Source organism: Falco biarmicus, chromosome 3, assembly GCF_023638135.1.
Source record: "Falco biarmicus isolate bFalBia1 chromosome 3, bFalBia1.pri, whole genome shotgun sequence".
NCBI classification, from domain to species: Eukaryota; Metazoa; Chordata; class Aves; order Falconiformes; family Falconidae; genus Falco; species Falco biarmicus.
Window position 1 is genome coordinate 58,657,549 of NC_079290.1, and position 11,787 is coordinate 58,669,335.

At 44.0% G+C, this 11,787-nt stretch overlaps 1 protein-coding gene across 2 annotated transcripts; it reads left to right on the forward strand.

Moving 5' to 3' along the window:
• The first annotated feature begins 308 nt into the window (after positions 1-308).
• TGIF1 (TGFB induced factor homeobox 1) lies at positions 309-11,436 on the forward strand. 2 transcript variants are annotated; one of them, XM_056332499.1, is made up of 3 exons: positions 309-736; positions 7,412-7,638; positions 8,983-11,436. In XM_056332499.1, the coding sequence occupies exons 1-3, from the start codon at positions 721-723 to the stop codon at positions 9,547-9,549; spliced, it is 810 nt and encodes a 269-aa protein (XP_056188474.1). In that variant the 5' UTR covers positions 309-720; the 3' UTR covers positions 9,550-11,436. The 2 variants fall into 2 exon arrangements, with proteins under 2 accessions (XP_056188474.1, XP_056188475.1); XM_056332500.1 differs by lacking the exon at positions 309-736 and adding an exon at positions 1,493-2,690.
• The last annotated feature ends 351 nt before the right edge of the window (positions 11,437-11,787 follow it).

Below are 11,787 nucleotides of genomic sequence, written 5' to 3' on the forward strand. Positions count from 1 at the left end.
TATGTACTCTCCTTTATTCTCTATTCACGCGAAGGAGTGGGTGGTTCATCCGGCAGCAACAGGAGGAGGCTAGTCAAGGGCAGCTGTCAAAATCTGCCCCCCCCCCCCCCCCCGCCCCCTTCTCCTTCCAGTTTAATGATCAAATGTCTGCCTGGAATAAAGGCGAGGGAGCGGGAGGCACGGAGCTCTCCCCCCGCCGCCGCCGTTTGTGTGTGCTTGAGCGAGCGGGTACGGACAGACAACCCCCCCCGCCTGCCCGTCCCTCCCCTCCCGTCTGACAGAGCCACAGCAGCCCGGGAGGGGAGGGGAGAGGAGGAGGAGGCAGGCGCGAGTGCCAGTGCAGCGCTCGGTTACTCTCCCGTACTCGCTGCGGGGAGGTGGGGGAGGGCGGGCGCTGTGCACCTTTTCCTCCCGTGCCTTTCCTCACTTTAACAAGCCGGGGCCAATCGCCGGTAGGAGGGAACAAAGGGAAGGGGGGAGGGAAGCCCACCCGGCAGCAGCCGCACCAGAAAACCCCCGGGGAGGCAGAGCCCTGCGGCTCCCGCTGACAGCAGCACGGCTCCGGACTGGGCGCTTGGCTCCGTGGCGGTGGTTCTTCATCTTCGTCGTCGTCCTCCTCCTCCTCGCCGAGTTTAAAGGGGGAGCCGCGTCCGGCGAAGGGGGAGAAACTTGGGTCGGTGTGCGGGGTTGTCCGGCGGCGGCTCGGTCCTCGCGATCAAGATGAAAAGTAAAAAAGGTAGTTGTGATGGGCACGCTCGGCCGCTGGGAGAAAGCGGGGTGCCCTGCACCTCTCCTCTGCCCGCGGGAACAGCGGGGGGGGGGGGGGGGAAGGGGAGTGGGGGGGCTGCTGCCAAGCCAGCCGGAGTCTTGTTTTCTTTCTCGGCCGTTTTCTCCCTGGTGCCCCCCGCCACCCCCCGGCGAGCTCCCGCCGAAGATGGCAGTGGATGCTCCGCTCCCAGACAAAACATGCGGGGCTGTTGTTCGGAGGCGGCCGCCTCTCCGCGCCGCTGGCTCTCGGTCAAAAACACGGCCAGCCGCCCGCCTCGTGCCCCCGCCAAGTTTTGTTTTCGTTCCCTCCGCCGAGCCTCTTCCGCCTGTTACCCGCTAAAACGCCTTTTGTCGCTTTTCCGCACCGAGCCCCGCCGTCCCGCTAAGGTGGGTCGAGGGTGCGGGTCGTTTTCCCAGCTTGGGGCGAGGAAAGCGGGGCCGCTCGCAACTCGGAGCGCAGCGGCCCGCGGGCGGCCGGCAACTCTTTGTTCGCGACGGGAGCGGGCACGGCGGCGCGGGGCTGGGGGCGGCCGCGGCCGGACGGCTTCAGACCCCGTCCGAGCCTCGGCCGTGTTATTTTGCTGAAAGTTGCTGTTTTTTTTCTTCCCTTTTATCCCTTGGGGGGGGGGGGGCGGGGGGGACGAACGAACCAAACGAGTCCAAAAGTTTCGACACAGTTAGGGTTAAAAGGAGGAACACCCCCCACCCCCGCCCTAAAAATAAGGCTCATCAAGTTTTCCTTGTGATAATTTATAAACAGACAAACTTTACGGTTAGAGGGTTGTTACTCTTTGCGCTCGCGGTGCTTTAAGTGCCTTTAAATGGGAGCTTGGCCACAAAGGCGCGGAACGTGCTTTCAGATTTAACACATCTGTGCTGGCTGGGAAGAAGTTTTTCGCAAAGCAGAGCCCATTCAGTTGCGATGTAGCAGTCGGTAGAGTGGATGAAGGGTGTTTTGCTTTCAAAGACCATTAAATTACCCGAAGTGGAGGGCTAGAGGGGAGCAGTGCGCATGTTCAGTACTCCACAGAGTTGTGCTGTTTTTTCCCCTACTACGCATTCCAGCGGCTCTATAGTAGAGCAGCCTCGGTCATTGTTAATATCCTTGGAGCAGTTAATGCATATGTAGTTCGTGAAATCACTGGGCTGCTGGAAGGGTGATGTACTAATATGGTTTGTAGCCCTCGTCAGAAGTTTTGGACGTGCCGCCCATCTGAGAGGAGCACACACAAAGGGAATTAAGCCACAAAGACGAAGTTTAAGCAGCGGGCGGGCTGGTGTTTTAACAGCGAGGCGTTGCGAGGTCCGCAGGCGCAGGGCGCGCGGCGCGTTGCAGCCTGCCTGCGGACGGCACGGATTGCTACATTACATGTGCTGCATACCAACCTCGGCCGCTGTGCCTAGCCTGTGACAGCACTGACTTTAAAATGTTGCAGTCCTCTTAGGTAGGTTGAGATTCTTAACCTTATTGCAAGCAGTTGTTTGGTGTTTTTTTTCTTTTCTTTTTTTTTTTTTTTTTATGGTTTCGCTGAATTAATTTAGCCCAGTTATTTTTAGGACATTCCTATGGTCCCTATTTGCACAGCAGTGGTGAGCTGGTTTCCTGTCTGCTGTTGCTTCCATTGTTCAGACTTCTCTCCCCGAGGGCAGCTGCTAGTTGGTGAAATACCAAACTCCCTGCACTTTCAACTGTTGTTCTTGCCACCCCCGAAATAAATGCGTGTGAAAAACGCTGACGTAGTTTCTAGGTATGCATGTGTAGGGCTTTGTGTGTGAGTGTGTGTGCGAGAGCGGGGGAAGGATCTGCTTTGAGGATTGCGAGTCCTGGGCTGAAACAATGGAAACAATGAAAGGTGACAGGCAGGAGGGAGAACTTTTGAGAGGGGCCATGGGCCCGGGGTTTGCGTGGCAGAAATTAAAAGGTGAGGAGACAAAGACGGGAACTTTTAGAAGATGTTAGGGCTAGGGTGCCTTTGTTTTATTAAAGGTTGGGCTTGTAGTTATTTGTGACCTCCTGGCATTTGAGGATCATTCAAGAAGTTTCAAAGAGTGACTCTTGTTACAGATTTCTTGCTTGCACTCCTAGAAAAATCCCGTTTGAAGAAAAAAAAATTGTATAGCACAGCCAAGTCTGGCAGCTTTAGAAGCGATAGAGCGCAAGCTGTGAAATGCAGAGGAAAACAAATAAGCTGGTTCCTCAATTATGAAACTTATTCAGAGGAAAAAGTTTGGTGGTGTTTTTTTTTTTTTTTACTGTGGAAATTCCCTCCTGCATCCTTGTAGTTCATGGTTACTCATGAATAATTTCAAACTAATTTAGTTTTGTTGCTGCCTTTTAAATTCACATTAAATTTCAGTTAGGTTTTTTGTTGTGTGTTGATTTTTTTACTTTTTGTTGTTTTGTTTTTTGGGTGTTTTTTTTTAGCTACCAGACTGGATTAAAGCCCCCAGGACTCTTCTGTGGATAGTTTCATTTACAAATAATAACGTGATAGCGATCACACTGAACGTACTCAGCTTGTTAATTAGCTGATTTAGACTACAATTTCACAAAGACACAGGCATGTGCTCAAGTTTATACATGCGAAGAATTTTATTGAACTTGGTTACAACAGGATCGGGGCCTTAGAAAGGAACAAGTTCTGTTTATCTGTTCTCATTAAAAAAAAAATGCTCACCTTCAGAAATTCAGAGAAGCCTAAGGGCGTGGGATGGGAGGTTTTGCCTGGGGTGATTTTTGTCCATCCCCTCTCTGGAGGGCAGAGATTGTTCCTCGTGGTATACTTGTCCCGTTTTGAATAACAATTGGCTTTTGCCACTTCCTCTGTGAAGCTCTTACTCGACACAATGAGATATTTTTTTTTTTTAATCCTGATACTCAGCCTAAATTTTTCACTTGCTTAACTTCGATTTCATTTGTCTCAGCCCGAGTACTTTGTCCTCCCGCTCCAAGTATTTCAGCGAGCCTTCTTAAGTAGCAGTAATTTATTTTGAAATCAACTTTAGTTATCGCTGCACTTCTACTCAAGTTGTTTCAGGCTGTTAACGCTGGGTGTTGAGCTAGACTCGAGATCCTAGGTGTAATCTGCCCTGAGCTGATTACAGGAGGACCTGTAAAGTCTTTGGGCTGTGGTACAGCTCAGCAGTGCATTCAATCATGCATATGACTTCAGCAGGGAAGCCGGGAGGATAAAGTAATTTATAAAGAAGGGATGCTGATCATGTAGTTCTTAGGTCATTAATAGCGTGGACTGCTCATCTAAGTAGCGATGGCAGGAGCAGAGAACTGTTATTTTGTATTGTTGGTCAGACCTCCCTGCAAATGAACTTGTGCTGCTTTAGTTTAGTCCTGTAAAAGCAGTTTTTCTGTTTAGACTGAATGTATTTAGGAGGCGTAAAATAACCTGGTGCTGGCCTGCTTTTAAGACTAAATAAATTAGTAGGTCAGTTGGGCCTACTCGTCGTGTCCACAAGCCTTTATTCTGGGTGTAAATAGCAGTAAGCCAAAGGTCTAGTCATGGAGCCTAGCCAGAAGCCTTTTCAGTTGGGCCCTGTTAAAACAGGAAACCAGCAGCGAATAGCCTGATTACTAACAAGACGGAAAAACAAAGCTGGGTTGTAATCAGCAGGAATGCTTTAATGAAAACAGAGCCTTGACAGCAGCAACGTGGCTCCTGCTCTAGTAAAGAGTATCAGCTGGGGCAGTGCGAGATTTCTAGCGATGACTTCCTGTTGCTGCTGGCTCCGCACCACTGCCGCAGGTTCAGAGGGCTGATCAGCTATTTAAATGAGCTCATCTGAATGAGGAGAAGTCGTACTACGCTGGGTTTCCTGCTTAACCAAAACCTGCTTTGTGCTACTAACTTGCTGTGTCAATTAGTATGACACGCTGAGCGAGTGGGTCAAAGGGCAGGCCCTGCTTTTGACTCATTTCTTGCTAGGTAGGTTACGGTTAGTCAAATGGCAACTTTTACTTTAGCAAAATATTTTGTTTGCAAAATAGAGCAACGTTCTTACGCTGTTGACTTTCAGACAGTGTTTTCTCACTTGGCTTTCGTGTGAGAAAGAGCAACGGTTCCAGAAGAAGTTTTGCTGTCAAGTCAGTTATCTCATGTTCAGAGAGGCACCCGTGGAATCTCTTCACTGTTAACATCTTGGAGAGGTTACTGCACATGGGGTGGTGTGTAACAAGAACTCCAGATACGCCACGTAAATATGGTTCACAAACCATTAGACACCAAACTTTCTCATAGGAGTAGTTATTTTGGGTTCTTTTCCCTCTTTTTTTCCAACCCTCACTGTTTGCCTCTCCCTCTTTTCCAAGGTCCTGTCTTGGTCTTGCTGCCTGTTACGTCTAAAAACAAACAAAAACCCCAACCCACTGGAGTGCTGCAACACTTCTGGTTTCTGACAAACAAGAAAAGCACACTTGAAAACATTGTCTGAATAGTGTAGACTAGTTTTAGCTAGTTTTAAAACTCAATTTAAAAGGGATGAGCTGCTTTGCAGAGTCATCGTGTTGTCTGTGCAGGATCTTTGTTCCAAGAAGTGCTCCGCATGGCTCCAGGAGCCCATTGTGCAAGGCATGTTCTCAGGTTAGGTTACAGGCGTGACAGCACTTTCCGTGAAGCTATGACAAATACAAAGCTGTGTAGCACAGAATCATTTTCAAGCAGACTTGACATACTTTCTATGTTAATTAAGAACCTGTTTGCATAATTTGGAGTTTATCTTGTGTTGGCTACTTAAATATTGTCCTATTGTTCCTGTTCCATGCCTGGATAATTTATGTAGCTAATCATCACAGGAAAAATTTGGTGTGTCAGTTTGGTGTTTTGTCAGTTACATAAATCAGCGATTGGGAGAATGAAAACAATACAAAGTAAGTAACTAAAGTAACTATGCCAGACAAATTACAGATTGGTCATACTGCTGGGAATGCTTGCGTATCAAAAATATGCATTGGAATTTAGTTAACTTAAACTAGATTTAAGGATGTTGGAGCTATTCATAAATAGGGGAAGGAAAGAATAACTTAAATGTCAGCTTTGGCTAAAGTTTGGAAGTGTGGGGAAAGGTCCGCCTGCTCTCTGAGTGTCACACATACACACTCCCCCACCCCAAGTATTAAGGGAAACTTGCACACAGACACTTTTTTCTTTCTTTTTTTCTGTGTTCTGGATTTTGTTTGTTTGGGTTTTTTAGATGACGTTTATTCCATCTGTTTCTTCTGGATAGAACTATCGCTTTATATGTATTTACACTTTCAGGGCACACTTCTTGTATTTTAGAGCAGACTTTGTTTCCTTAAACAGAAGGAATTTCCTTTTTTAATTATGGGTGTTTGTCCACATAAAAATTTTACTTTTTCTCTCCCCCAAAAAAGATTAAGGGCTTGTTTTTCTTCTGTAGTTTCTAGAAAATGCTTCTGAAAGCCACTGCAATTTCACTTGAAATCAGTATTCAATTGTACTAGTTGAAAACGTGTGGTATCTTATTTAGATTTTTATATACTTCCTGAGATTTTAAAAATTTTTGGTGAATTTAATCTGGTGAGTATTTAAAGCATGGTTTTCTTTGTTTTTTACAGTACTGTTTGTTTCCTCAGTGACTTACATATCCTAACAGAGGAGAAGAATTGTGTAGTCTTCCTAACTATTGAATACTTGGTTGTTTTATGTGTGTACCATAGCTTCATTTTACTAGTAGTGTGATGTATGTATGAAGGAATAATCAAATTTTGAAATCTGTTCCTTCCTTTGTGTTGAAGGAAAAAGGTACGCAGTTAACTTGTAAATCTAGAGCCTTCGTAGTAAGTGTAGCACAGAACACCATTTCCACAGATCAAAATGAGATGAAAACTATGAAGTTGAAAAAATAATCAGGATGCAAAGTGAGTGGTACATTTAAACAAACAAACCTGCCCAAATGTTAAAAGATTGTTGTTCTTTAGTACAGAAAGGCAATTAAATAAGTCCATCTCCTGATAAACTGGTCAACTCTTAGGTACCTGGTTCTTTCCTTTTCTTGCATGTTTTTTTTCCTTCCTAAGTGAAAATCCACTCGGGGATGGGGGCAAACACAGTTTTTTTCCCTTTCTCCTTTTCTTGTTCTATTTGTTTTATTAATAGATCTGCAATGAACTATTAATTTATAAAATGTACAAGATACCTCTCCCAGGAGGAAAACATCAGCCTGTTAAGAAGTAATTAAATGACCCATTACCTGATTTGGGGTGTCTTTAAGTTCTTGCTTATTGACCTTTTGCCCAGCCACTGGATAGTTATCCTTGAAGAGAAGTGTTGGATGCATACCATAGCAAGCAAATTTGGACAACATTGGCATTAGATAGAAGCAATCTGATAACGTGCAGCAGATAAAGGTTGCCAGGGGAACAAGAAAATGAGGGTTTGCAGAGAAGAATTCCCCTAGGAACAGATCGCTGGTGCTACTTTTTGTTCAGCTGACAGAAAAGCTACAGCCTGACAAGTTAACGCTACAGGACAGATCTCCTGTATAGGAGGCTATACCATGATTCATAGTGAAGACAGTTAATGTAATAAAAAGTGTCTGAACTGTAGAATGCTGGAGCCAAGTAGTTTACGGATTTAGGAGGCTGATTGTTCCTGTCTTATAATTGTAGGTGTAGTTGCAATATCAGGCAGTGAAACGGAGGATGATGACACCATGGATGTCCCACTGGACCTTTCTTCATCTGCTGGCTCAGGCAAACGGAGGAGACGTGGCAACCTGCCTAAGGAATCTGTGCAGATTCTTCGGGACTGGCTATATGAGCACCGATACAATGCTTACCCTTCAGAGCAAGAAAAAGCGCTGTTATCCCGACAAACACACCTTTCCACACTACAGGTATTAAAAACCACTAGTTCTCACTTCAAAAGGAGCTGATTCCTGTTTTCTTCTTAACTTACCTGTGGTTTGGTCACCGGTACAAATGTTTACACTCCATGTGAGATTTTATTGTTACTTTCCTTCTGATGGCGCTTTTAAGGAGAAATACAAATGCATTGTGTGTTGTGATGGTCTTTGTTAATTGGGAATAAAATTACTTATCTGGGAGAACAGGCAGTAATGAATTTGAGCATGCATGCTAATTTTTGTGGAATCAGGCTCCAAAAGACATGAACTGTTCTGTAAAAGGTAATTTATTGGGATAAGAAGGTGTTTTATTTGTTAACAGTGGTTTTATGGTGATAGATAAGAGTTATAGGTTAAACTGCGTTCACTTCTAAAATGGCAACCTGAGGCTCATTCCTGTAGAATAGGCATGTATATAATTATGTGTTTGATGACTTCCATTAAGATCTGTGGAACAACCTATATGGGATAGAGCTACTCAAGTGCGTCAGTATAGTTGGTGTGGTTAGTCTGGATTCTTATCCCAGGATACACCACTGATAGCTGCAGGTCCCTTGGACACGTAATTCTGGTCTTCTGTGATCATCTTTGGTGGAATAGCTGTTGACAGCTGCTGCTTTCCACCTAGTGGGAAGGTGGCTGCATGAGAACTTGGGTAAACCCTGGTTGGTTTTTTGTTTTTTTTTTTTGAGAGGTGCTAAATATAGCACTCCTGTTGACTTCTGGGCTTTATTTTTCCAGGTAATTCATTAGTAATAATTTTGTAATCGGCTATAAAGTAAAATTTGCTTAATGGAACATCATAAAGAAAACCTTCTTTATGTAGTAAACAGAAAAAAGACGTTAAACTGTAAACTATCCTGTATCACCCAGGAAACTGGTTTGATATTTAAACAAGGACAAACTTAAATGAGGTAATTCATGTTATGTCTGTCGACACAGTCAGTTGAACAAGGAAAATCAGTAACTAGTTGTGGGAGGAGTGGCTCTCTTCAGAGAGAAAAGTTTTTCCTGTTGTTAATTAACCTAAGGGTAGGGAACAATAGCCAATAGGTTAATGTGTGTGCACAGAGTTAAAAGCTAAACCCCTCCATTTGGGCTAGCAGTCTTCAGATGTCCCCAGGCTTTCTGTAACAGGAGTGGGGAGCTGGCGGTAGAGCTTGGGATAAAGGAAGGGCCTTCGCCAGGCATGTCAGAACTTGTCAGTAGGTCTTTCTTTTGTTCTGCAGTTAAGGAAACTGCTTGGAGGGATTCATTAATCTAACACAATGACTCTTAACGGCACATAGTTGGAAATGAATGAAGGTAGAAATTAAGATGTCATTATATTCCCAGGTCTGCAACTGGTTTATCAATGCACGCCGCAGGCTTTTACCTGACATGCTGAGGAAGGATGGCAAAGACCCAAATCAGTTCACTATCTCCCGGCGAGGGACCAAGCTTCCCGAGGGTGGCCTGGTGGAGTCTTCCATCAGCACAAAGAACTACATTCCCCTGCTGGAGGAGTCTGCCTTCCTTCCTGCTGCCACACCGCTCAGCAAGACTGTGTCCTCTTCCAAGCTGGCTTCCCCAGGATCAGTTCTGGCTCGGCCATCAGTGATTTGCCACACGACTGTGACTGCATTGAAAGACGCCCCTTTCCACTTTTGCCAGCCAGCTGATGCAGGCCAGACCATGGACCTGCAGCAGCCCCCAGTGAACGGCTTCACAGACAACTCCCTCTCCTACCACGAGGACGCATCTAAACTGGGATCTGGTACAAATGCACAAAGTGGGCTGTTTAACACTCCTCCTCCAACCCCACCAGACCTTAACCAGGATTTTAGTGGATTTCAGCTACTGGTGGATGTTGCACTCAAAAGGGCGGCAGAGATGGAGTTGCAGGCAAAACTTATGGCCTAAATCCCCTTCCTTCTCCTTCCCCGTTTTGTTTTTCCAGGCAGGGATCTTAACAGCTGTGTGGTTGTTGCCACCCACACAATATCAAAAGACTTACTGCATTATTATTATTTTTTTTATTAATCTTATTTGCACAAGGGATTGCTGAAATGAAGCTTCCTGTCACTGAGATGGTCTTCAGTGGAATATGGTCATTCCAAGAATTATAAACTTAAAAGCTACTGTAGAAAGAAAGGATTGTGTGTTGGGGTTTTTTTTAATGTTTTCTTTGTAGGTTTTTCATAATGTGAGATGGTTCCCAAGATCATGTGATTTGTTTTTGTTTCTTTCAGACTGTGCAATATCTAGTAATGATATAGAGTCTTCTTATCATTCCCATGTGGAACAGAATATACCGACATGCTGTTTAAAATAAATTTTCAATTTTTTTAACAATATGAACTTTGGATGATTATGCTTTTTTCCCATAATGTAATAAAATATTTTCTTTAAAAATGCATGTATACAGAGTATTTTGTTGAATACGAGCTTTGCAGAAAACACAACCTTACTCTTGAAATAAATGGAAGTGAGAACTATTTTTTAGCTCGTACTGACTTTACTTTGGTTTAGAGAGCTATGCTAGCAGTTGTTGTTAACTAGATGTTTAAAAGGAATGCTGAAAATTGGGCCAGAAGTACCTGACTGTTCTCCTGTGTTGAAATTTTTTTAAGGGATCAGAGGAAGCTATGTAGGCAACTCTTACTAAATTTCAGGGGGATATCTCAGTCCCCTTTAAGACTTCCAGATTTTGGCTCCTAGAAATACTTTAGGGCTGGGAGATGTGACAGCCCATGGGGAAGTTCTCCTGAAGATGAAATGAGGCCAGAAAAGGGGTTGAGGTGAACGTTCTTTCCAGGTCTTTGTGATACAGCTCCTAGACATTGCTAGCGACATTTGAAGGAGGGACAAGGGCTCCCAGTCTTGCTCTTCCTGGACTAGCAGTGGCAAGGTTTTGACTCGGTAATTCTAGTAAGATGAAATAAAGAGGCTGTATACGGTTGAAATCTGAGTTCTGGGAGCTAGGTCACGGTGAGATACTTAAACAGGTGGCTAAGATTTAGAAGAGATCCCTGTTGCATTGGGGTGTATTTTGGCCAACAGAAGCCAAGTTACCTTTCAGCAAAGAACTTTGCTATCAAAATGACTTATTACTGAAAAATGTTAAGACTTACAGCTCACATTTCAACTTGCTTGAATGTCAGTCACCCACCCCTTATCCTTCCAACAACAGTGAAATGAGAGACCTCTAACGGGGAAAAAAAATCAGTTTGGCTAATCCTTAAAAACAAGCCAGTTGTCTGGGAGGCTGGGGGAGGGCTTTGTGGAGCAGCAGAGCTGATGAATTTAAAGATACGGTTATGAGTAGAAGATTGCAATATTCAGACTGCAATGTGTATGCGTTTTGTTTTGCTGCGGGCTTTGTCTTTTATTCATTTGTTCTCTGAAGTACTCTGGAAATCTACTGAGCTTCTGCCTTTCTTGAAACTTAAAGTTTAAAATCAATGATTCTATATAAAAAAAGCAAATAGTAAACACTGGCTTACTCATGTCTGCATCAACTTCAGTAACAGTCATCCTAATATACTGTATTAATACAGATTTTTTTAATACTTTCCATCAAAATAAAGCTAGAAAAAATAATTTTGAACATAGTCAGACATGGCTGTACACTTTCTCTTAAGGAATAACATGTTGAGTCCAGAAAGAGCCTTGTGTCTTGTCTGTTTGGACATACTGTACTTTATATTTCTAGGTTATTTTTCCTGGGATACCTATGTATGGGGTTTTTTAGTTGTTTGTTTGAGTTTTTTAATGGCTAATTATAAAATAAAATGGAAGTACACTTTGTGTAACTGTGGAGTCAATGTTGAGGGAAGAGTTGGTCAATAGGCGTCTTTTTGTGGCATTAATGGTGGTTGTCAAAGGGTGCCAGACACCCAAAGAAGAGTGTCTAGTAAAGGTTTGGAAGATGCTTTCTTGTCCGCGTGCAGGAAGGAGCTTTATTGCAACACTCCTTACACCCATGCCTCAAGCACTGACAAATGAAAAAAGGAAAGAACAACCTCATGCAAATATGTTTGCATGGTTTGATTTGAACTTTTTTTTTCCTTTTCCCTATTATTTTTCTTCTTTAAAGCAGGTTGTTGGTGTGCTGTGGGGTAGAGAAAAAGTGGAGGACTGATCATTAAAGGGCATTCT

What these genes read in the sequence shown, in the direction of transcription:
- TGIF1 (XM_056332500.1), top strand. Translation starts at nt 2,606, where the DNA reads ATGGAAACAATGAAAGGTGACAGGCAGGAGGGAGAACTTTTGAGAGGG. An exon ending in TGCGTGGCAGAAATTAAAAG is followed by an intron (nt 2,691 to 7,411) that starts GTGAGGAGACAA and finishes TTATAATTGTAG; the next exon opens with GTGTAGTTGCAATATCAGGC. An exon ending in CACACCTTTCCACACTACAG is followed by an intron (nt 7,639 to 8,982) that starts GTATTAAAAACC and finishes TTATATTCCCAG; the next exon opens with GTCTGCAACTGGTTTATCAA.